This window comes from Lissotriton vulgaris, chromosome 11 (genome assembly GCF_964263255.1).
Source record: "Lissotriton vulgaris chromosome 11, aLisVul1.2, whole genome shotgun sequence".
NCBI lineage: Eukaryota > Metazoa > Chordata > Amphibia > Caudata > Salamandridae > Lissotriton > Lissotriton vulgaris.
Window position 1 is genome coordinate 212,836,490 of NC_141699.1, and position 26,830 is coordinate 212,863,319.

General features: G+C 41.0%; 1 protein-coding gene across 1 annotated transcript in view; it reads left to right on the forward strand.

The window, feature by feature from the left end:
- TCHP (trichoplein keratin filament binding) overlaps nt 1–26,830 on the forward strand; it is a 343,197-nt gene that overhangs the window by 294,906 nt on the left and 21,461 nt on the right. Inside the window, exon 12 of the mRNA XM_086943123.1 lies at nt 22,011–22,154. Within this exon, the coding sequence (XP_086799249.1) occupies nt 22,011–22,154 (144 nt within the window). The remainder of the gene's footprint in view (nt 1–22,010; nt 22,155–26,830) is intronic.

The window sequence follows — 26,830 nt, forward strand, 5'->3', positions numbered from 1 at the left end:
GCTAGGAAAACTCCTGCCCTACTCTAAATGCGGCCCAGGCGTATTCAGCCCAGCCCTGACTCATCCAGAAAAGGCAGGACACACCTCAACCCTCCCATGGCTGTCTATAAAGAATGCACATCCCCAGCCCCTGTCACCTCAAATCCAGACAGTCAATCCACAACCCAGCAGAGGCACACAGGATGGCTAAGCAAGAAAATACCTACTTTCTAAAAGTGGTATTTTCAAACACAAAAAATAAAAATCATCTTTACTAAAAGATGCATTTCTACATTCTGATTTCAGGCATACTAAATTCCATTTCTCTATCTTCCCCCAATGGGAAGATATACTTGCAAAATGTTACCAAGTATTCTCCATTCTATCCTGTGGGACAGATAGTCTTTCATCAGTGAAAAACGAGGTATACTGTATTTCACTATCAGGACATGTCCCATACGGCAGTACTTGTCCTACCTTCTAAATACACCCTAGGCCCAAGGCACCAACGAAGGCCCAAGGCACCCTGCCCATAGGGGTGCCTTGGGCCTTCGTTAGAGGTGACTCAGATGTAATAAAAGGGAAGGTTAGGGCTTGAAGAGTGGATGCACTTGCCAAGGCGACATGACAGTAAAAACTATGCACAGGCACTAGAGTGGGGGGTCTGAGAACCCTTTGAGAGGCTGTTTATGTCAGTGACACAATCAGTGCTACAGGCGCACTAGCAGCATTTGATTTACATGCCCTGTCACAGCCAGTGCACTTTACTAGGGACTTACCAGTTTATCAAATATGCCAATGAGGGAACACCAATCCATAATACAATTTACAATAGGAGCACTTGCACTTTAACACTGAACAGCAGTGAGAAAGTGTGCAGAGACACTAAACCAGCAAAAACAGTCAAAACCGGGAGGTCGGAAAGCAAAAAGACAGAGGAAACACGTGAAAAGATACCAGGTCTAACATCCATGAAAAACCAGGTTACCTCTAAAGTGGCACTTGTTTTGGCACACTGCACCTTCTTAGGAAAATCTTTCACTGGCTTCCTTTGAGCTACCGGAAGACACTCACCCAGACATTAATTATCAGCTGTCTGGATTATGGCAATGCCCTAATTCTCACTTCAAATGATTTCCTTTTATCTAAAATGCAGGTGGTCTAAAACATTGCTGGATGCATGGTCAACAACTTGCCTCCACCCACAGAGCTCTTCATTGAATCCCCATATGAAAGAGAGCACTGTTCAGATTGCTCTGCCGGACCTATATATCTTTGCCAGGCTCAGGTCCAAAATATATATGGAACAGACTTATTTTTTACCTCCCCAACAGGACATTGCTACCGCGGCTTTCCGATCTTTGGTTGAATCAGCAGTCTTACGCCAACAAGGTTAGCTCAGAGCAACATCTTTTCGGCCGGAAGTTCAGGATAAAATATTGGATCTTCCCTTTGACGAAGAGGCTTTTTTTGGGGAAGCACATCGATAAGGCTCTCCAGAACATAAAGAGGGATACTGAAACAGCAAAGCCGTTGTGGACGCTCCTGTACCGTAAGGTGCCCTTTTGTGGAGTTCGGGGAAGAGGTCTGCCCTCATAGCGCTGGATATCAACAGTACATGTATCCCTCATACACCTCATGTGCAAAGACTTATCAACCTCAATAAACTCTGTGGCAATGTCAGTCTGCGGCCTATTCTAAATATGCCCCCAGAGGAAGAGTAGGACGACAGAGGAAGGAATCCACATGTCGATAATAACAACTTTCAGGCTCCGGCTACTATTCCTTCCCACGACCAGGCGCCTGTGGGGGGAAGAATTTCTTTCTACATCCAAAACTGGCGAAAGATAACAAATCAATGGGTGCTCAACATCATTCAGTTTGGCCTACATTGGAGTTTATTCAACTTCCACCATCCATTCCACCTCGCTTACAGGCGACGAAGTATGTACATCTCCTGCGCCTAGAAGTCCAGCTGATGTTACAAAAAGAGGCAGTAGAACCAGTTCTGTCATCCCAAAGAGGAAAAGGGTTCTACTCCTGATTCATTTTGGTACAGACGGCTTTCAGAAAGTTGCTGCCAATCCTAGACCTGAGGACACTCAACACTATCTTAAGAAACAGTCCTTCTGCATGGTCTTCCTACAGGACATACTACTCCTTCGAAATTAAGGAGATTTCATGGGCACTCTAAGAAATACAGGACACTTATTTCCATATTCCCATTCATCCATCGCACAGGAAGTTTATTCGCTTCACTGTAGCCAGAAACCACTATCAATTCAAAGTTCTGCCTTTCGGCCTAAGATCGGTGCCAAGGATATTTACAAAGTGTCTGTCCCCAGTAGCGGCTTTCCTCAGAAGTAACCATCATCAGGTGTTTTCTTACTGGGACGATTGGCTGATTAAAGCCTCTTCCATGGCAGCAGCCCGAGCTTCCATGACCGCCTGCACAGGTATTTTCGAAAGTCTGGGGTTTACACTAAACAAGGAGGAATCAAACTTACACCCGTCCAAAAGTACTACTTTTCTGAGGGGTATACTGGACACGTAGACAAAGCATTTCCATCTCTAGAAATGCAGACCAAACTAATGTCTGTGGCTCAGTTCTTCCTAACAAAAAAGCACTTTCAGTTTTCTGTTACAAGTCCCTCTTTGGGGTCAATGTCATTCTGCTACCCCTTGATTCGAATCCCAACGCAACAGCGGATACTCTTAGCAAGCTCAAGTCTACCTGCTACGAATGGGAACTGCATCAGGAAACTCAGAACATCATTTTTCGGCTGTGGGGCAAGCCTTCAACAGACCTATTCGCAACACCAGAGTACAGGAAATGCCTGTACTTCGCAGGTTGGCATCACCTTCCAAGATCCTGTGAGAGTGCGTTTTCGATTGCATGGTCAGTCTCCTTTGCCTAAGCTTTTCCTCCCATTCCTTTCCTGCCAAGACTTCTCATGAAGATGAAGACAGAGCCCTGCAGAATGATCCTTGTAGCTCCATCTTGGCCACTCCAGTATTAGTACCCAGAGCTTCTTCTTCTCTCGGAGAGACAGCCGATTCTCTTGGATCCCATTCCATCGCTGCTAACGATGTCCCGGGGTCAAGTGCTGCATCCGGATCCCAACTCGCTTAAATTAGCGGCATGGCTCCTGAACAGTGTTCGATCACCTGAGTATATCCACATAGTGTAAGGACATTTTTTTCTCACGCCCGGGCTCAGAGTACTAACAAAAACTATCAAATGAAATGGAAGAGGTTTGTCTCTGGTGCCAGGATTCACATATTTACCCTTTCTCTTCTTCAGCTCGTGAGATTCTTCCTTATATTCTTTCATTGGCCAAAGCTGGCCTAGTTCACTCATCTATTAAGGTTCTTCTCCCGGCCATTTCACGTTTCAGAAGAACATCTTCAGGCCTTTCTTTATGGTCGGCGAGAATAGTTTATGAAGGGACTTTTTAGAGTTTTCCCTCCGGTCAAATCTCCTCCACCACTCTGGCACCTTTATGTGGTCTTGGCTCAACTCATGACACATCACTTCGAACCTATACACAAGGCGGAGTTAAAATTTCTATCATGAAAAGTGACGCTTCTTCTGGCGTTAACCTCTGCTAGAAGGGTTGTTGAAATCCAGGCCCTCACTATCCAGGAGCCTTTTCATCAGTGAAAAGACGGCCGAGTATTGTTACGTACCAACCCCATGTTCCATCAGACTTTCATTTGAATGAACCTCTGGATCTCAAGACTTTATTCGAGCAACCTACAGCGCCAGCAGGGAGAGCTCTTCATTCTCTAGACATTCAGCACTGTTTAAAATTCTATCTCCTCAGAACTAAACACTCCTGAAAGTCACCCCAACTCTTTGCGGCATGTAGTGGTCCTTGTTAGGGCTATCCCCTCTCTAAACGAGGTATCGCACATTGGATTTCTAGTGCGATCCAGTACTGTCACCAGGTGGCTGGAAAGCCCATCCAGGGGAGAGTCCATGCACATTCCACTAGAGCAGTCTCTGCCTTGATGGCACTTTTTGCTGGGGTACCTATCCAGGAGATCTGCAGAACAGCAACTTGGAAAAATATATCCACACGTTTACCAAGCACTACTGCTTGGATTCTTCCTTTCCTTTCTAAGAACCTAGCACATTATTTTGTAATATTTTTCTTACTCTCTTCTTTTTTCTTTTCTAATATCAACATTAAGTGTATTTGATGATACCTGACTTTATGGTTATGGATATTCCTATTTATCTGTATTTCAATGCCCATCGTTAAATGCTTTGTTTTAACAGGAATTAAGAGTTTATACTGGAAAGTTTGCTTTTTTTCCTTTACTCTTTATCATGTTTATTTTATTCAGAGGCATTTAGAACTAAAAAGGGCTCTTAACTGCTAGCTATTCTGATTCACGCATGTGAATCTATGTATTTTCCAATACTGGAGTAAGAAAATAAGTTACTTACCTGTAACTTCTCCAGTATTGGAATCTTTCATAGATTCACATGCGACCCACGTTCACCCTCCCCTGAAAAAGCTCAACCTTTGGGACCTTTATGGTTAAATTTATAGCCTTAGTGCTGCGAAAATCTGAAGGTCTGAGGTTCTCTCAGGAGGGTTCTAGAAGATGGGGTTGTTCTGGCTAAGAGTTTCTTTTAATCTCTTTAAAAAAAAAAGAGGAATTTGTCACAAAACTGAAATGGGCCTAGGTCCATTTTACCAGTTTGTATTAGCTTTGCATTGCTACTTTGATAAACTGGGGACTCCCATCTCGATGATGGAGAATGATTCAAGCATATGAAAGATTCCAATACTGGAGAACTAAAGTTACAGGTAAGTAACTTAATTTGTTTGGTGCTCAATGTCTTCCACATCAGTTGGGCACGCCATAGGTAGATTCAGATATCCTTTATATGAAGCCATTTCGGTTACATCGATGATGCTGTGTCAGAGAGAATGCACACAGAGCCACGGTTTGTGTGAGGGAACAGGCGTACTAGCCAACAAAAAATCTCCATTTAGAGTTTTGCAGAAATAACATATAATAAAGCTGCTGCACTTTTTTCTACAAGTATTTGAGGTTGGTTTCCGCCAGTCCTTTACTAGCACAACCAGATCATAGGATTTCAATGAAGTTATGACTTTGGTACCTTATTGTAATTCTGTAATAATGAAAAAATCAGCACTAATGCTGTATATTTTAAATGCTACAGCAGAAGCCTAGGCTGTGCATATTTAATTTGGTTGCAGAGGTATTTTAGACCTTATACATTTCTGCATTTGTGTGCATGTTACTAGACTTTTAAGCCACTTGACATTAACCAGATCAATGGCATGGCCTTTGGTTGGGCTTCTTTCCAGTCCGTAGAGCGGCACGGAACAAAAGCCGCCCTTCCATCCTCTGCACTTTGACGTCACCATGTTGCTCTACCTTCCTCAAGATTTCTTGCAGCCCCCCACCATATTTTGGCAGCTACCATTCTCTGCACTGAACATTGGGCATGTTTGGATTCCTGGTCACTCGCAGACAGCTTCAGGAAAAGCTGCAGTGCCACAGACTTCTTACCTAGAGGTAACAAGCTCGAGATGGAGCTATGGGGTATCCAACCTTTCCCACAGTGAGAGCTCCTTCTGATCATTGAAACTCCCTCTGATCATTGAAACTCTCTCTGCGCTATTACCTATCATAGGAATTCCATACATGTACTAAATAATGCCCCTAGGGTACACAGTCCTGCTATAGAGAGCATACAACATTAATGGCAGAGAGGCTGTTTTGCAAAACGTTTACATGTGAGGTCCTTAAGGATCAGTTTTGTCCCTCCGCTATTGAGACAGCGAAAGGGAGAAAGAGAGGCTTAGAGCATAAGAGAAAAAAGGAGAAAGAGGAACAGAGAAATCCAGAAATGAAAGGTCAGAATCAGAGCAAAAAATGAGAGCCAAAATGGAAAATAAGAAAGAAGCAGAGAAAGGCAGGAAAAGGAAGAACAAAAAAAAGGAAAAAGAATGAGAACACTTTTAAAAATATACAGTGAAGGAACAAAAGGAAGGGGGTGGAGAAAGAAGAGAATGAAAAAGGAAGAAACAAGTGGAAACAATGAAAGGAGAGAAAGAAGGGAACATGGCAGTAGAAAAAAGAAGGGCATGACAGAAAGAGAAAAGAATGTAAGCAAGAGAAAGAAGAAGAACGAGAAAGTGATGGAAAGTATGGAAAGGAAAAATTGGAAAGAACGGGCAAGAGTAGAAGATAACAGAAAATAGGTAAGAAACAAGGAGAAACAGATTAAATGACAGTGGTGAAGGAAGAAAAGAGAAAATAAAGGAAAAAGTACAATAGTTAAATACAATATGAAAAAGAGAAAGATAACAATTGAGGAAAGATGAAGACAGAAGCTACAGGTGAAAGAAAGGTAGGAAAGAAGGAAACATGAAAAAACAGAAAAGTTGAGAAAAGAAGAGACAGGACAAAGGAAAGGCAGTAGAGACGGAGAAAAAGCAAGAAAGGGGGAGGGGAGAAAAAGGAAAGAACAAAAACAGCTGTAAATCAAGAACTGCAAATCAGCATCTGTAAAGTACACCTCTCAAGGGATTACTCTTAAAGCAGAACAGCAAGCAAGGACACCACAAAGTCAAAAGAGGAACATTGGTTGCAGCAATATTAGGTACGGCGTTCATAGGTATTATAAAGGAGACCGCTAAAAGGAAGAGTACAGATTTTTACTTCAATTTTTTTTATGAGCATCTTTGCATAATATAAAAAACCAAAGATAACAATCCAGTGTCACTAAGTCCTATTTTTTTGTCTAGCAAATTAAAATATGTTAAAATAGCATCAATCAGGCTTTCAACCTGTTAGGCTCACACCAAGTACATGCAAACCAACAACATGCACTCCTACCTTTTATTCTCCTTATGAAGGTAGAAATACACATACTAAAGCTTTATCTGGGGGTTGGGGTTGGGGGGGTGTGCAGTCATTTCCCCACACATCACCCCTAGTAAGAAGTCTGAGGTCTTGGGGAAAGGCACACACATTGTAGCATTAATGGTCTACAAAGGCTGCTCCATATGGTTGCTTTCAGTGATGATAACTGGGAACCAACCTTCCCTTGTCTTGGGGTGTAACTATGTGTGGCACTTTTCCCTAACTTGGGTTAGGTGAGTTCACCATAATTTACATTTGAGTGTCCCAATGATTCTTTATTCAGTCAACTATACGGTGAGCCCTGATTCTTGGGGGAGTAAAACATAGAACCTCTAGTTGGGTCATATAAGCAATAATGGGTTGCTGCTGGGTCATTCATTTCTATTCAAATTGGTTTATCATGTAGGTTAACTGTTCCATGGCCAACATTTGACACAGTCTGTCAAACACAAGGCAGTAGCTGGGAGTTCCTCCTTTTTCTACAAGAGGGCAATGAGTTGCTTGGCCGCACTCGACATGGCAGCCAAGGCTCCAATAAGTCTGTCATGCCCTCCACAGATAGGGGTTGTATTCCTAGTATCAATGTGCTTGGTTTAGCCGTGATGAGATATACTAGAGTTCTTTTAATGTGACCAAGAACTTTCTTCCAGAAAGGTTGTATAACAACACAGGACCACCATAAGTGTATAAAGAATATGACCGCTTGATCACATGTCCAGCAACTTATGGATTCTTTGAGAAACATGCACCCTAGTCTCACCAGCATCAGCCGAAACAACATATTTGAAAAGCTGATTCCTGATGGTGTATGCTTTGGTTTATTTTAGGGATATCACGCCATATGTGGTGAGCACTTTTTCAATTGCCACTTGGTTTTAGCAGTGGAGGCAGTATATGCACCGCTGCGCCTTATGTGTCATGGGAGCCAAGCCAGATCCAGCAGCAGCTGTGTAGCTGCCTCCCTATCCATATGTAACCTTGTGTCTTTCCAATCACCACCTACTCCGAAATAAAGCACAGATGTTCTGTTGTGTAATAGTCCAAGAGATTTGGTAAGGAACATAAGAAATTTAGTTGGGCTTTTTCCCTCCTCATATAAATTCTCCTAATTTGTTCTGTAAATTATTATATTCTGCGGTGTATATGAGGGTTAGAAGGGATTGAAATAAGTAAAGTATCTTGGGCAGGATGTTTATTTTAATACGTCCGTACCAAGAAAGATAAAGGGGGTTCCCTCTTCTGATGTCCTCCAGAATATTTTTCTGACATTCAAGTTTGTTAGCTTGGGTCCAACTATTATAGAGACCATGATATCTAATAGAGTCTGTGGTCCTTTTGAAAGGGGACCAGAGCCTGTAACTGGGGGAGTATATGGCTAGGTATTATAAGATTTAGGACTCATGATTTTGTTGTTTTTAACTTTGAAACCAGAAACCCATTCGAAGCCATTGAGTTCTACTAACTCAGTGAGAGATCTCATGGGATCTGTTAGTGTGAGTAACAGGTCATCAACACATATATTCACCTTATACAGGAACCCCACCCTGCCAAAAATGTGATGCCTGCCATTCTTGGTGAGTTCCAGTTTCTAATTACCAGTGGCTCCACCACAAGAGCGTTGATAGAGGACATCCCTGCCTGGTTCCCCTTGCAAGCAAGAAGGGATGAGGGCGTTGGTCTTTTATTCTCAGTTGTGCTGTGGGGACATATGCCTCCGTTATAGGAGCCCAGATTTTGGGAAGTTAGCTATGTGCTGGAAATCATAGCTCTGCCTTGAGAGAGGAGGGACAAGTAAAGAAGCCAGAAGGCTTAACCGAGCAATGAGGAATGTGTGAAGCAGATTAAAAGGAAAACCTATATACGTGAATAAGCATATCGAAACAAACATGGCTCACCTCCTTTCCAAGTTTTGAGAAAGAAAAGGACTACAAGAATCAAAATGAAAGTGTGAAAACCAGGACTAGAGTAAAAAAGGAAGCAGGGTTTCAAACTTCAGCAAGTGTTCTGTAGTGACAGGGCAGAAACAAGGCAGAAAGCCATGTGGCCTTCAAGATCACCACCTGGTTTCAAAATCAGTCTGGATGGTTTGATTCATTTTATAGCACTGTTTTATTCTTTTAGAAAGGCCTTACTTTGCTCCAAGATGAAAGCACTACATATACTTTGTCATCCTTTATGCATAATGCTGCAGGGATGCAATTGATTACTGTTGAGGGCACACTAAGGAATAACTAGAAACGAAGGCACTCCAAATCTAAATGCACGATAAAGGGAAACACCTTATGCGTAGACCTGTAGGTAAATTAAGGTACTTCAGCATAATGGGAATCCTAAAAGCATGAGAGGGCTTGGGCATGGTAGTGTAGTGTAGTTCCTATATTCCCAGTAGGCCCTGTGCATTGGAATAACATAAACAACAGTATAGACGTAGGACTGAGGTTGACAAGGTCTCTATTGAATATGTTAGATTTAATTATGTGTGCCAGCTAGCTCAGAGGTCACTAGAAACTTTCTCGAGTAAACAAGAAGGTGTTAACTTTCCTGAATAGACAAGAAGAGATTAGTTTCTGACAACTGCATAAACATGACAACTTTGCTCCCCCAGAATAAGGAGTATATCTCCAGAGTCGCGGAAACAATAGATAGCTATTTCACTCAGTCAATCGTGCATGCTTAGTTTCACCAGAAGTGCAGAGAAAAAGAGAGACGGGCGTTTTCAATAAAAGTGGTTATTTATTGAGCAGTCTACTTTCTCATGCAAGAGAAGTAAATTGCCACAATTGCAATACTTGTCATAAAGTAAAGTGCGTACAGTAAAATGAGTATTAGGAAATAATACTGTAAAAGCATTTATATGGTTTCTAAGCCATAAGATACTTAAAATGGATAAAATACATACAACGATAAAATAATGACTTAACGTACTCAACTGGTGTTTCTAAGATACGCATACCCCGGTGTACCTAACCTAAGCCTAGTACAGGGAAGGAGTAGATGAGTTATAGTTTTTGCCAAGAATTTAAATCAAGAATTCTCTGTGGGTCTAATCAGCTCCGTACCTTGGTTATAGAATGAAGGAGTTCTTGTATCTCTTTCTCAGGACTCGATCTCCCAGCAACCCGCAAGGGTGACTGGAAAACACTGGAGCTGGATTTCTCGGCAGGAGAAAAGACAGCGTCTCTCTCAGTGCGTCAATGGGAGGGTCGGCTTCCTTCGGCACTCGCATCAGCAGGGCGTCGGGCAAGTAGATAGCCTATCTGCTCCAAACCACCATGTGTTGCTTAAGGCAGATGCTGGTATATTTATACCTGGAAGGTGCCGAGTTTGACGTAAGGTTGGACATAAGACGTCACTAAGAACTCGCAGTTCTTTCAGGACTCCAGGATTTATAGGACAAATCAATACAGAAGCAGGGGGAATTCCCGGGCTGCTGGAGGCTTGGTTTGTTTAAGAACACGTTGTGCTTTCTAGGAGTCTATGGGAGTAGCTTTGCCGTATTTGGACTGTATTGGCTATGTCTTAATATGGGTATGATTCTTACGCCTATATAAGGGTATGATTTGATATAACCACATAAGGGCATGAAATCGGGAATATTTACTAGAGTCCTAGAATCATCTACAACACCCACTCCACGTATAATGTCCATCATTACTAAATTCTAAGCAATGTTTAAGCATATCTAAGCATGTGTTTTCCATCCCACCCCAAAATACATAAAATGCATTTGAAATACACGAAAAATGAGTATTATACTGTATGTTTTCAAGCAGTGGTATCATTCAGATAATGCATATATTGTACATTTAGTATGTTGACTGAATGAATCACAAATTTACATTTATGAAATGGCTCTTAATACAGAAGAGAAGGTCAAGACCATTGTATCACATATTTATACACTGTACATGTGCTAGAGACTAAGAAAATATTGTCTTGAGTTTCTAAAAATAGAAATCTTGTTCTCTAAGAATAGTTCTACTTTAAGCAGAGTATCATGTGCCAAAAAAGGGTAAATATTTTGGGAACTGGAAAAAATCAATATCGCTCTCTTGGGGGAGAAAAAAAATAGTTCCAAAGCTTTTAGGTTCTGTTTACCAAAACTGAAGGCCGAATTCAGAGTTCAGGGAACGTGGTGTGCTCGTATTTTCAAAAGTTATTCTCATTGTTAGGAGAGAACATTAATTCAGATAGGCTAGTAAAAAATTTGTCTACAACAGTAGGTGAAAGTTGGACCAAATCCGAAAAAGTGGAAACAGTGCATATGTGAGATGCATTACCGTCAGCGTTACCTGGATCAGCAATGTTCACAGAAGGTTATACCTGTGTGGCGCTTTCATCTCGTACCTCACCGCCACCTAATCGTAATGGTGAGGTCTCAACGAATGCCGTCATCAGAATGGGTAGCCGCTGGGACAACACATTGCATGAGCCGTTACCGAACCATGCAAAGTATCGACATCCATAGGTACTGGAAGTGTGAGACAGAAGCCTAACACGCATTCTTCTCCGCATAGCAGGCATCGTAGAACAGGTAAGATGCAATCTTGCCAGATTGGTCTGAATGAAAGAAACCAGGTAGTATTCAGATCTCTTAGCCGAGCCAAGCCGAGGACTTTAGTAATCTGCTTTCGGTATTGCATTGCTAGGATCGTGTTTTCCATTGTAGCCTGAGTTTTGTCTGTGACTTGACTTGCCATATCGGAGTAGAAGGAACAAAAATAAGATTCCTGCTACGAGTCCCAAGATGAGAGGCAGGCCGTCGAACACAGAGTGCACAAAATTCGGGAAGATGCTCAGGACTGCTTCAAAGGGTGCTAACAGTCCCGAAAAAATTGTCTTAAATACATGTGCGATGCCGCTGGTATCAGACATGTTTAACATTTGGCTTAACATTTCTACGAAATGTACGGGGCAATTTTTCGATAATAATGTATGTATCTCTGCTGTTGTCCTTGCAACTTGCAGGTCATACGTTTCTCTAGACGAGGTTAAAGGGACAGTTGTTTGTAAAAGAATAGACTTCATTCTGCTTAAGGTATCAATTCGAATAGAAGAGATATTCAAAGAAGGCCATATTGCTGCCTCCATGTCTAGCTTGTTGTTTGGATACAATACTTGCATACAACAAGTGACCCTGGAAGTAACGCTCACAAGGTAGGCCATTCCTGGCACCATGCCACAACAGCTGTGGTCACTTATTAGAACGTATCTGCCGTTGGAAAGCTGTCTAAAAAAAGGCTCTATCTGTGTAGCAGGGGTGCCGTGCAGGTGGCATGAAAGGTTATTTGATGAACCTTTGCAGGCTCCTTGTAAGTTAATTCCTTGACACAGAAGTGTACCGCTTAGTGAATTTTTACAGTTGTTACCACTAAGGAATACCTCTTTCATGCCTCCACTCCACCATCTATATGTGTAAGGTAAATTCCAGGTTGACTTGATGTACCCTTTACCCAACCTTTCATACAGGCCTGCTGGTATGTACTTTTGGCAATATTGAATTGTAATGGTGCCAATTATTATCCATTCAATGACAGGTCTTTTGGAGACTGTCAATGGTAATCTTTCTAGTTTTTCAATGCTCAGCACCGTATAGCCTGCCCCTCTTTGTGCCAAAGAGATTTGTTTATCAGTAAGGTTATAGATAGAAAATAATGACGTTGTGTTTATCAGACGCCATGGCACGTAGCCCGAATGCAGATTTTGTAACATCCAGCCTAACTGTACAATAGAATGTAATTGGGACCGTCCATGTTGTAACATTAACATATCCTGTTCTATTATATCAATAGCAGATGATAAAATGCTGTCCAGTGAATAAATTCTGGAGGAGATAGTCTTTAACCCATTGTCCACTACAGACAGTGATTTTTCCAAATTAATACGATCAATTTCTGAAGTTTCAATTTGCATTACTTTCCAAGCTTCATTGTAAGCTGCGTATATACCGGCGTATATGAAACGTTTTTGACGCTGTTTGCGAGGTCCCAGTAAGAAATCTCGCAAGTCAGCACCTTCTTTAACCCCTCTCCTGCTGATGACGGAACCGCTCCGTCATCAGCTACGGTTGGGCTGTGATGATGACGGAGCGGTTCCGTCATGGCCCGGCCGCCGCGCCTGCGCGGCGCTGATTTCACGCCTGCGTGGCAGTTGTATTGAGCGGGGCGGGTCATGACGGAACAGCTCCGTCACCAGCACAGCTCAACCGCGGCTGGTGACGGAGCGGTTCTGTCACCAGCATGCGGCCGCCCGCCCCGTTAGCGCTGCGGCGTAATAGCCGCCGCAGCGAAAGGGTTAAGTAAAGTCAAGTGTTGCTTAATTTCAGGTAGTGTGGATTTCTGTAGCCATTCGAGGCATAATTTTCATACACTATAGGTTGTTTCTATCCCTGGATGTTGTCTCTGGGAATATCTTGGGTCTGGCCTATTCTGTTTGAACCCCTGTACTTTGTTCAGGAATCTATCTTGACAGTTATTAGTGTCTGTGGGCCAGATCAACCATTTGTTCCAATTAGGAAGTGTTCTGTTTTGTTTTAAAATATGGGATACGTCTATCTCCACTTCTGTAGTGCTATTACTATCAGGTATGGGTTTTGGTATAGACGGTTTGTTTGTCCTTTATCCTGGCTAGGCCAAGACAGGTAGTTTGTTGAATGGTGTCATTCAGGAACATAATTTGTTCTGGGATCATACAGGCTCTGAATAATGATTCTAAACCTTGTACCTGCCATTCTTTTGTACCCTAAACTGTTTTTGTCTCAATGTTGTTTTTCCAAAATTCAAAACCAAACGTAGACATTTTTTCATTAAATGTTTCAGAGTATATCAGTTTAGTATTTGTCAACATGTTTTTCATTCCTGTCTTATTCATAATTTTAAAATAAAACGTTTCTGGATCAGTGATGTTAAACCCTGAAAAGTATGGGAATTTTTCATAAAATGTTTTTGAGCTGCCTTTTGGCGGAGTTGGACAATGTTCCCATTGATTATACATAAAACATTTCTAGGATTTGCTGATTTATGCAAATAGTGATGCCCATAATGATTATAGCAATACATTTCTTCATAATTTGATGAACCTTGTAAATAATCATGTTCTATATATTTAGCTGACATTTCTAAATCTGACATCATATTATTAATATTTTCAAAGTCCCAATCATCAGAGAAAGTACTAGGTGATACAAAGTCACTTAAAGAAATCTTGAATTGATGTGGATATTTCAAGAGTTCAACCGGGCCATAGATGTCGTAATCAGTAGTGTCCCACGCTACACCACCAGGTATATGAATTGCTGTGATGTTCACTGATGATAGTTCTCTTTTTTCAATGTGAGACGATCTGTGAGGTTTTAGAACCAAGTTGATGTTCTGACTTGCTGTGTCCATTGGACTATATTTTCCATCAATCATTCTTCCCAAGCTTAGAATTAAAATGAGCCAGAGCAAGAGGAAAAGTACACCTAACACAATCCACAATTCAATCTACGGTGAAATCAGATATGTTTCCCCAAGTTGATGAACGAGTTCTGTAATTTTGTCTCTGACAGTTTTGTTTGCTGGCTTGTCTTCATGTTCACTTGGATCATCAGAAAAGTCATCAAAATTGATGAAGTAGCCAGATGCAGTTCTGTCAATTGTTTGGATGGCATCAGTATTATTAATAATCTTTGTAGTTGCTTCTTCCTTTTTCATATTGATATAGTCCGAGGCTACATCATTGTAGACAGGTGTTTCTTGACTGAACTGTTGCAATTTGGGTTTCAAGAGGCACAAGTTCCATGGCTTTATTGCATAGTCCTTTTTTATTCACTGCAGGTTTATCAAATGTGATTAGTCTCTCAGTTTGAACCTCTTGGATCGTAGCAAGGTTTGGTCTTCTGCTACTTCTTGGGAGTCCACTGGGCCTGGTTTTACCAGGTCGATTGATACAACTCTGTTTTCCCTTTTACCAGCAAGGGGCGGTAGTACGAAAGATCTTGTTCCGCTAATAGCTAAGACAGGTACTGCTTTTCTGTAAGAAGGCCCAAATTCCTTCTTTACTGCGATCTTTTTTCTGACCAGATCCTCAATCTTTGGAATCCAGACAGTCTTGCTGGGACAGGTGGTTTCTCTTCAGTGGCCGTTGGCTTTAGCTTTGTGTTACTTAGACTTCTTCTCGTTTCATTCAAGTCCTGTAAAACAGCCAAACGATCTTTGATATCAAAAGCTTTTTGTTCCACCACTGAAGTCTGACAATCGAGATCTTCGATTATCATTCTTGTACCAAACAAAAGTTCATACGGAGTGATTAATAATTGGCAGATTATTAAGACTACGTTGGACACTTATTAGATGTTTGACCCACCCATCACCCGAACCGAATACCCTCGCTGTTGTAGATTGCTTTATGTCACAGTTTTTTCTTTCCACTACCGCATGTCCCTCAGGATGGAATGGACTAGAGTACCGCAATGCAATGCCCAAGCTGGTCATGGCCTCCTTGTAAGCTCGAGAGCTAAACTCAGGACCCTGGTCAAAATGTAGCATGCCAATTGCGTATGTGCCGTTAAAGACTTGCAAATCTTTTATAACAGTTCTGGCGTCAGCCAAGCACTGGGGCCACATCCAAATGAATCTCGTCTTAATATTTATGGGATCGCATCTGTCCGATCGGACGCCTGCGTGTAGATAGTCTAATGCTGTCTAATAGAGGTGTCTGGGCTGGTCTTACTGTGCTAGAGTCAGATATCTGGTCCGGTTCATAACTGCGATCTCTATTGCAGACCTGACAATCCATAGCAAAGGTATAAACTTGCACGCTCATTCCCGGCCACCAGTATCTTGATTGCAATTCTATTAGAGATTTCAGGATCTCTTGGTGCCTCAGACCCATTCTTATGTGTGATTCTTGAATTAAGAAGACTCTCCGGTTCGTGTTTGGAATTACTCTATCCCCCCGCTCCAGGGATTTGAGCAAAAGGAACGGAGTTTGCATCAATTATGTATGTATTTCCGAGTGGATAATTTAGAGGTAACGCTGCATAATTACCTTCCATAGAGGCTTTTACTGCTAGTAGCGTTTCACCATCTATTTGTTTTTTAGAACGCTTTTTTGTAGCTACGGAAGCTGGTTAAACCAGCTGCCGCTGTGGCTTTATTAGCTAATGAATTACCTGCTACGGGAACGCCATCACGTTGAAGACTCTGAGTATGTATCACGTGAGTCTTTCGTAGTTCTTTCTGTAAAAGAACTACTTGTTCCCAAAGTTTTTTATGTTTTATTGTGCCACCTCTTTTATCTTTGTAACCATTTTCAATCCAGGTCTGCATGGAATTATTATAAGATTTGACGCAGTAATGTGAATCGCACACTATTAGTGTGGGAAATTCGCGATCTGCATTTTCAAGCGCCATCTTAAAAGCATATAGTTCAGCTTGCTGACCTGTACAGTTTCTGAGCGATTCAGTTTTAGTGATTAACGGTCTAAATTTACCTATGCACCAGCGACCTTTTACAATCGCGCACGCAGCACTTTATGCTGTTTTATTCACAACGTAGTGTTGTGCAAATCTGTCTGTGTAAATTACACAGGTGTACTGTTCCATAGGTAGAATTTCAGCTGTCAGAGGACATTCGTATTCGTATTGGAGAAATTCTTGTGTTTTTAAGTTAGGATCAAATTCGTATACTACGTCTGATGCAGCAAGAGAATTAGCCCATTGTATCCATCTCGGATGTAAGGCTTTAGCTTTCGGAATACTTGCTCTTGTTACTGCTTCTAGGGCAATTATCGGTGTAACGATTATTATGCGTTTACCTTGTGCCAGGGCTCTTTCTTTGGCTACAGCAGTTTGTACCGCAGTTAGAACTTTTTCAGTGGAACTGAATTTCATTTCAGCTTGTGTGTACAAGTGTGATTTGTAAGCTTTTGGTACCGTTTCTCCCTCATTAGAGGTCAGGTATGTAAATCCGCATCTTCCTGGGATGATTCGGATTACAAGGTTGCGTTCCTTCGCGCGTGTTTGCAGTTTTGTTTTAGTTAACATGTTTGTTTCTAATGATCGTAATATTTCTGTGTGTTTCTTAGTCCAATTAATTGATTTGAAATCAGGTTTTATTAGTTCGTAGAGCGGTTTAACCCTCTCTGCATAATTTAAAATGTAAGTTCTTCCGAAATTCAGGAAACCTAGAATTGATTACCAGTTTTTCAGCGTTTTTGGGGCTTGGAGTACTGCACACTTCTCTAAGAAGTTGTCTGCTAGGCTTTTGCCTTCACTTGATAACTCATATCCTAAAAATAGGACAGTGAGGTGGGCAATTCGTGACTTTTTAAAGTTACATTTGTACCCTTCAGATGCGAACCCAAGTATGATGGTGTTCACTCTTTTCAAGTGTGTCTCCAGGTCATCGTCTGTTAGATAGATGTTGTCGACATAGGATAATGCCTCATCATCGTACATTTGTAGTAACTCTGTTACTCTGGCTGAAAATAATCCTGGGCTGTTCTTGAATCCCTGTGGGAGACGACAAAATTGCTTTTGGGCCCCCATACTGGAGAAAGCGGTCAAATGCCTGCTTTCTGGTGCAATGTTTTGACAGAAGAAACCATTTGAAATATCTAATGTTGTTTTATATTTTTTGCGCACAATGTTATTCATCAGTGCTGCGCTGTGAGAATTTTGCACTGCAAATGTTTTGCAACAGGAATTTAAGTGTCTGTAGTCCAATACTAGACGATATGAATTGTCTGGTTTGGATACAGGAAACAAATGATTGTTCATTTGTGAGGTGCATGTTTCAATCACCCCCTGGTACTCAAGTTGATCTAAGATCTCCCTGACTTGTTTTTTAGCTTCTTGCTTACAGAATACTGCCTTTGTTCAGTAGGTTAATTTTTTAACTGGATTTTATGTTGAGGAGAATCCTCATCCCATCCTACATGATTTTTATATAATGCAGGGGCTTGGGCTACTGCCCATTTTCTAGCATATGTGCATTTTTTATGAATTGGAATGTGATTTGAGAAGGCAGGCATAATAATTTCTTCGCCATGTGGGCGCTCCCTGACAAACTCTGGTGGCCAGTCCTTTTCTGCTAGAAGGATATCATAACCTTTAGATAGGTTCTCCCAGAAGATCCCTCTTATTTTCCTAGTTTTGTCCCCCTCTATACATAATGTTATTTCATATAATTTATGAGGCACACTGACTCTGGTGTCTGCAGTTTCCACTTGAATGTATTAATTTGTGTCCACTGTCTCCAGAAGATTCATCAGGATCTTGTGAGCTATGGTCACTTTTGCTGCGCTGTCTAGTATTGTCTGAGCCCATTCTCCGTTCTTGAGTTGTGTCCTCAGAATTCTCGGCATGTTTTACTTTAATACTGGCTACCTTCTTTTTGGGAAATTGTAATTTTTTACTTTGATGAGCAGGTTCTTTGTCTTTGGACTTGACGCGCTCTTCTTTATGTTCTGACCGTCCTCTTCTTTCCGATTTCTGTGAGAAAGTCTGAAAACATAGAGAGGGACGTGTATCAATATCTTGATATCTGTCGGGTTTTCTCAAATGTCCCCTATTTCTAAGGTTATATCTTTTCTCAGAGGGCTCCCGTTGTGGAGACCTACCCCACTCGGTCTGGAGATCTATCTCTCTGCTGGGAGACCTTCCTCTGTTCTGAAACTGTTTTTCTCTGGAAGTGGTTTGCTTATTACCCTCCCACTTCTTTTTAGGAGTTATTAAATTATTTTTAATGAAAGTTTTTTTATGATTTTCTGTTAATTGTGGTTTTAGTGGTTTACCACCCAAACTATCAATACCGAATTCTTCATAGGATTTTTCAATTATTCTGGCAAGTTCAAAAGGTTGGTCTGCTATATCTGTTTCTTTTAATTTTTGGCGGCAGGTTGTACAGTCAATTATCAATTGAACTATTTGCCTATATGCTTTTCTTAATTGTTTTAGTTGAACTAAAAGTTCTCTGTCTGACATTTCTTCAATGTCAGGATGTGGTGTATAGCTGGCTAGAACCGGCCATGTGGCTCCTGGTCTACCTAGTGGACCAAACCTGGTAATGTGATTTTCATGTTTTAGGGCGCCATTAAACCAGAGCTCATGCTCTTGGTAAGTTAGTGGAATTTCAACGTCCTCAAAAGGAACGTATTCCGCTGGAGGTTCCCCTGCTTTGTAGTAGTGGAACTCGTATGTTACAGCATTTGCTGCTGGAAAATGTATCCAAGAATAGAATACCTCTGTCTGCCGACATTCATGTACCTCTACCATAAATATGACTGTACCACCTCTCGATGACACACCATTTTCTATAAGTTTTATAGTTACACTTTTCCTTACATTTACCGAGATGAGCTTCGCATCCGGGTCATTTTCTTGGAGACTTGTGTCTTCCGTCAAAAGTTGAGCTGCTAGTCTAGCTCTCTCCCTTTCGCCGTCACTCTCTGTCATTTTGCTGACAGAAAGTTTGCAGAGCAAGTTTCAAGGAAACAAAGATTAGGTGCGCAATTTTTTGGAACACTGTATCCTTCAACGTTGATTAATCCAAAAACTAATCCATAGGGATCTCTTCCTACTAAGTTCTGGCGGATATTAACCTTTTTACCCACTCCAGACATCTATCGGAGTTTTTGCAGGAAAAAGGAGTCTGTGTGAAAAGCACGACTGAGTTACTCTAGTATCTAGCGTTAAATTTATCGCCTTACCAAACGTTGGGCACCATGTAATGTAGTTCCTATATTCCCAATAGGCTCTGCGCATTGGAATAACATAAACAACAGTGTAGACGTAGGACTGAGGTCGACTAGGTCTCTATTGAATATGTTACTTAATTATGTGTGCCAGCTAGATCAGAGGTCACCAGAAACTTTCTTGAGTAAACAAGAAGGTGTTCGCTTTCCTGAATAGACAAGAAGGGATTAGTTTCTGACAACCGCATAAACATGACAACTTTGCTCCACCAGAATAAGGAGTATATCTCCAGAGTCGCGGAAACAATAGATAGCTATTTCACTCAGTCAATCGTGCATGCTTGTTTCACCAGAAGTGCAGAGAAATAGAGACGGGCGTTTTCAATAAAAGTGGTTATTTATTGAGTAGTCTACTTTCTCATGCAAGAGAAGTGAATTGCCACAATTGCAATACTTGTCGTAAAGTGCGTGCATTAAAATGAGTATTAGGAAATAATACTGTAAAAGCATTTATATCGTTTCTAAGCTATAAGATACTTAAAATGGATAAAATACATACAACGATAAAATAATGACTAAACATACTCAACTGGTGTTTCTAAGATACGTCTACCCCGGTGTACCTAACCTAAGCCTAGTACAGGAAAAGAGTAGATGAGTTATAGTTTTTGCCAAGAATCTGAATCAAGAATTCTCTGTGGGTCTAATCAGCTCCGTACCTTGGTTATAGAATGAAGCAGGTCTTGTATCTCTTTCTCAGGATTCGATCTCCCAGCAACCCGCAAGGGTGACTGGAAAACACTGGAGCTGGATTTCTGGGCAGGAGAAAAGACAGTGTCTCTCTGTGTGTCAATGGGAGGGTCGGCTTCCTTCGGCACTCGCATCAGCAGGGCGTCGGGCAAGTAGATAGCTGATCTGCTCCAAACCACCGTGTGTTGCTTAAGGCAGATGCTGGTATATTTATACCTTGAAGGTGCAGAGTTTGACGTAAGGGTGGATATAAGACGTCACTAAGAACTCTCAGTTCTTTTAGGACCCCAGGAGTTCTAGGACAAATCAATACAGAAACAGAGGGAATTCCCGGGCTGCTGGAGGCTTGGTTTGTTTAAGAACACGTTGTACTTTCTAGGAGTCTTTGGGAGTAGCCTTGCCGTATTTGGACTGAATTGGCTATGTCTTAATATGGGTATGATTCTTATGCCTATATAAGGGTATGATTTGATATAACCGCATAAGGGCATGAAATCGAGAATATTTACTAGAGTCCTAGAATCATCTACAACAGTAGTAGACGCATGCAAATTCCCAGTCCTACAAAGCTACTTTATTTCCAACTGCCATTACCAGATCACTAAATAAATTAAGCCTGGGCTCAGCCTGAGAGCATGTCCAGATTGTAGTGGACCCTTCTAAGGATTGCTTCCAACCATTCATCAGCATGTGTAATAATTATTCTTACTCGTGGTTATGGCAGACTCCACAATCATTGCAATCTTAAAATGAGGTGGTGTATCAAGCTTCACACCTTTAAAGATCGTAAAAACACTTCAGTTTACTTTAGTCTTTTGTAGGCTTTTTTTAGGACCCTCAAGCCAAACCGCATTCATTGATGTCCGTGGACGACAAACATAAAATTCTGAGCAAGAATCTCCCCACTAAGGCTGTGATTAATAGTTGGTCGTTCTATTCCGACCAGTGCTAGACCCCTGTTTATGCATGGGTCAGAATTACGAGTTAAAAGGTATTTAATGCATCCGATAATTATCTAATGAGCTAAATAATTCAACCTTCATTAACTTTCAGCAGGTCAAACCTGCTGAAAATTAACAGGGGAAAAGTATTTATTCCCCAATAACTCTTAATCGGTGTTAATTGTCAGATCCGATAATAAAGTGCCCCATGGTATTATTCATAAGGTGTGATAAATAGCACCTAAACTCATAATCAGGCTCAAGATATCTTATCGTTTTACTTAGCATCCAACTCTATAGATTGTATCAACAGTAGATAGAGAACCAGCACTAGAGGGAAGATTTATTTTTAATTGTTATACTTCCAAGAGCTGTTCATTATTGGGTTATATCTAATTTTCATTTCTCTAGTTACCTGCACCATTGTGAGGGTAATTAACCCCTTTTACTGCCAGCAAGGATGCAAATTTGCATCGCAGAGGCTATGTTTTTTGTTTGTTTGCTTTTTTAAAGGCTCGAGATCGCAAAAACAAGTTAACTCCTTCCTGATTTAGGGCAGTGCACTCAAGCCCTAAAGCATAAATGTCCGCCAACTTTGCCCTGTATAGACGGCTAAATGACAGTCTAAGAGATACTAATGTAATGCCAAGGAAAGTCCTATCATTGCTTTTCCATTTTAGTCTATGCTGTGCTTTTGCCATGTGATCGATATCTAACTTTAATTTTTTTTTTAAAATAATTGTTAGATTACTGAACGCTATCTACGAGAGCAAGAGGCACTCCTCCGTCAAAAAGAGGAAGAGAAAGAAGAGAGGTTAGCTGAACATCAGTATGAAGACTTAGTCCAGCAAGAGGCTGAACTAATGACTCAGCGAGGATACCAACACAAGGTATTTATGTATAAAATGTATCACTCCAAGAAAAAAACCTAAACACTGTTAACTGACATATTCTTAGTTAAGTTATTTTACAGTATGTGATTGGCTGTTATGGTATTTGTGTCCTTGCACTACCGACCATGAGTACAATAAGAAGTTGCAACATTTTAAAGTTATGTAAATTATACCTCTTACTTGATATATAAGAAAACTCAATTGAGCACTTGCATCCTGCCATGCAGTATTGGATTTTGTTGTTCTACTTAGTCCTTAGCGTTGGGCAATGCTATCAATTGATTCCTACCAAGACAGTATTGCGCTCAAACTCCAAATTGGAGGTCACATTCCTAATTCGCTGAAACTTTCTTATTTAAGAAACATGCTAGGCAATGGAATGGACTTCATCACAAAGACATGCACAGGGTCAGCGGTCGTTTTATCATTTTGTCATGTGCTTCCACCTTCTCACGAGGATCTATTATTCAAAGAAACCCAGTTCTTCTTAGTGAGACAAAAGCTTAATAAACATAGGTAAGAGGGATCATGTAATTGGTGCAGTACCTGAGCTGGCTATGTCTGTAGGTACAGGTAAGATGATCAAGTACTCCTTTTCCTGGAACTTCTACCAGAGGGCATCTTTGGGTGTGTGTACTTGTGATTGCTCCCTGAAGAAAAATACTTCAGCTATAAGGCATGGATTTCTGTGGTACCCTAAATGACTTGTTCGCTCCCAATATTGTCTGACTGGTACAACAGAGTGTGTTCCTGCCTCAAAATTACTACAGAATATACCTACTGCATTCTGGATTTAGCCAAGCCTTTTCAGTCAAATTACCGGAAGATATAGGGAGGTTTGTCTCTAAATCCCTCAAATCGTGGGTAAAGAGTATCTTCTCTCAGTGTCCGAGTACCAGTTAATACATTCTATAGTGTAGTGTAATTCCTATATTCCCAATAGGCTCTGCGCATTGGAATAGTATATCCTATAGATTAGACGTAGGACTGAGATCGAATAGGTCTCTATCGATTATACTAGACTTAATTGTGTGTGCCAGCTAGCTCAGAGGTCACTAGAAACTTTCTCAAATTCACAAGAAGGGATTAGTCTCTGACAACTGCATAAACATGACAACTTTGTTTCCCCAAGATAAAACGTATCTTCAGAGTCGTGGAAACAAAAGATAGATATTTCACTCAGTCAATCGTGCATGCTTCGTTTCACTAGAGGTGCAGAGAAATAGATCGACTGGCGTTTTCAATAAAAGGATTTATTGAACAGTCTTCTTTCTCAAGCATAAGAAATGAACTGCTACAATCGTAACACTGGTTGTAAAATATAATGCATACAGTATAAATAGTAGCATAAAAGAATACTGTAAGAGCATTGTATGGTTCCTAAACCATATATAAATACATACATAAATAACAGGGGCTAAAAATACTCAACTGGTGCTTCTAAAAGACGCCTACCCCGGTGTACCTAACCTAAGCTTAGTACGAGGGAAGAAGTAAGTGAGGTGTAGCATAAATGTAGTATTCTTTTGCCAAGACTCTGCCCAAGATTTCTCTACGGGTCTAATCAGCTCCATACCTTAGTTTAGAACGGAGATGGCTGGTCTCAGGACTCGATTTCCCAACAACCCGCAGGGTAGCTTGGAAACACTAGAGCTGGATTTCTCGGCAGGAGAAAAGACAGCGTCTCTCTCAGTGCATCTGATGGAGGGTCGGCTTCCTTCGGCACTTGCTGTAGCAGGGCGCGTCGGGCAAGTAGATAGTCGAACTGCTCCAAACCACTGTGTGTTTGCTTGGGCGAGTGTGGGCATATTTATACCTTGAAGGTGCCGAGTTTGACGTACAGTCGGACCTAATAATGTCATCAAAGAGTCTCAGTTCTTTGAAAACTCCATGAGTTCTTGGATAAATCAATACTCAAGCAAGGGGAAGTCCCTGACTGCTGAAGGCGGGTTTTTCCAAGAAATCGTTGTGGATTTTCAGATCTAGTGGAAGTATGTAGCTCTGCCGTATTTGGACAGCATGAGCTATGCCTAAATATGGGTATGATTTCTATGCCTATGTAAGGATATGGTGATTTATACCTATATAAGGGCATGAATCGGGAAACAATAGGGTCCTAAAATGATACATAACAATAGATTCCTGAGAATGGTGCTTTGTACAGGATAACCCGAAATCAAACATTCCTTCTCTGACCTACATAAAGCATGTCTCAAAGGATTATAGAATAAAGCATGAAAACCTAAGTTGGCTACTGCTTTGGGCCATGCCCTGCTCCACGTAAGCTCGTATTTGGCATGTAAAGACACAAAGGGTGAGGAGGTGAGAAGAGCATGTGTCTTTTCTCTCGGCTATGGCTTGGCTTTCCTTGCTCGAGCCACGTTTCTGTTTCAGTGCTGTAGTGAATTTAGTCACTGGAGAGTACATACTGTGGGAAAGCTGTGGGTGACATCCTTGAAATGTGTAAAACTTGTATGATGTCAGATTTGATTGTGTGGAAACCAAGGAAACTGGGTTCCTCTCCAAGGTTTCAGGCTAGGCAAAAGTTAAGTTGAAAGAGCATATATTTTGAACCAAAGACAAATATTCTCCTTCACGAGCTGCCATTTATAGAATCCTCCAAGATGTTAAGCTGAGTTCATGTTGAAGGTGGAGGATGTTATGGCAAACTTTGTGGAGCATGCATCTCCAGTTGGATGTACACCAATGTCTTTTTTAAATCAATGTATTATGATTTCTCAGAATGTATGAGTACAAAACATCATGCCTTGATTCTTCCTCGAGTTCCTCGTTCATGTTGCTCAGATGTCCTCTTCAGCACTATTGAAGGAGATTTTAAAAACACCTTTGAGGGATGGAGTGAGACCTTCCTCATGCAATCTTCCGAACCACAGATGCCTTTCAGTACAGCAGAACGTTCTTTGCAGATGTCTTTGGACTCCAGGGCTCTGCTCTTTTCAGGAAAGTGGTCAACATCTTAGTCACCTGGCCATTATTCTTTGCTAGGAGCCTTTCCTTCCTCTCCTTCAAGGAAATGTTCAGATCCTTGAAGAAAATACCACTGCAGTCTACCACAGGCAACTGAACAAAATGGGTGGAACTGCTTTCAGACATGCTTTGCAACTCAACATTTCTGATTTAGGAGCAGTGCCTGCCGAACAGCAATCTTCCTGTGTGTGTCAAGTAGAACTTCTCGGCAGGTTAGAAGGATCTAGAGAGTATCTTCATGATCTGTGTATTTCTGTGAATATGTGTATAAGGCACAGAGCAGAAAAACTGAACTATTCCCTATCTTTACCACACAATGGAAGATTATATATATGCCTCCATAACTCAAGAACCCATTAGAAAGTCAACCACATATTACATTCTAAATATAAAAACAATCAAAGCAATATTAAAAAAATTGTACAATTCATTCCATACAATACAATATCTGATTTGCAAAATACAGTGCCACAAAATAAAGTAAAAAATGTGTCAATTCACATAAAACACAATAAAATACAGGTTATCAAGGAACAATAAAATACAGGTTGTCGACGCACAATTCGGTTTTTGTGATAACACCTTCATCAGGACTAGATTCTTATTGGTTAGAAAAGTTTTGTTAGAGTTATATTCATCTGTTATCAATTCAAGGGTCTTTTCTTAATCCTCCAGATCACCTCCTTCTATTTAGGTGTATCTTTTCATTTAAAGGATTCAGGTTACATCTTCAGACACAGATACCTCAAGTTTTGCTGTGCTCTGTGTTCTATTTAGAGGGCAAGGGAGCCACCGTATTGTGTATAATTTGTAGCTCCTTAAATTCAGGGTTTCAGCCTAAGGGACTGCACGTGACTGGATTTATCAATACTCGCGATGTCTCCCTCAGTTGTTTTATTGGAGTGGTCTCTTTCAATTCACCAGCTCTTTTTATTTGTATTTGGCCTCCCTGCTCCTCTTGCACCTCTTGTCGTTGTGATGTTCGAGAGCGCTATAAGGCACAGAGTGCACTGCCCAGACCTGGAATTTTTATCCCATTTGGGAATAAGTAAGAGACTTTAGGAGATGTTCTTCTGCTGGATTAGTTAGGAAATTAGTTAAGCTTTTCCTCCACACCCCAGGTTTCATCTGCCTCTTTTTTTATTTTTAAGGATCCTTACGCTCCTTCTAATAGCCTTGCAAAATATGGTTTGCAGAACAACTTCTTCATTAAGACAACAAAAATGTGTTATTTCCACAGGTTATAAACCTGCTGATTGAGCAGAGGAACCTGATTAATCACACCTCGACTGCTGAACTTGAAGTCTTGCTTCCTGAAAAAAATGTCTATGCACATTTAGACTTATTAGAAGATAAACTAGTCATTGTGTGTGAGGCAAGATAGAAAAAACGATTTCAGGAGCATTCAAATTTACTTGAGGTTTCTGAGGCGGATTTAGTATCCTTCACATCCTTTCTAACCTGAGAACAAAGATGGTGGAAGGAAGTCATTCCATATACAGGGAATGTGGAAGGAACTCATTCTATATTCAGAGAATTACTTTCTCCTAGATCCAACAAACCTATAGCTCCACTTGAATATTGCATACATTAAACATTGCTCATTGTTTGTGTGGCAGAAAGATGCAGCAGGATCCACTTACAGCTAATCTCATATCCCACTGATAACTTATCACACCAAGTTC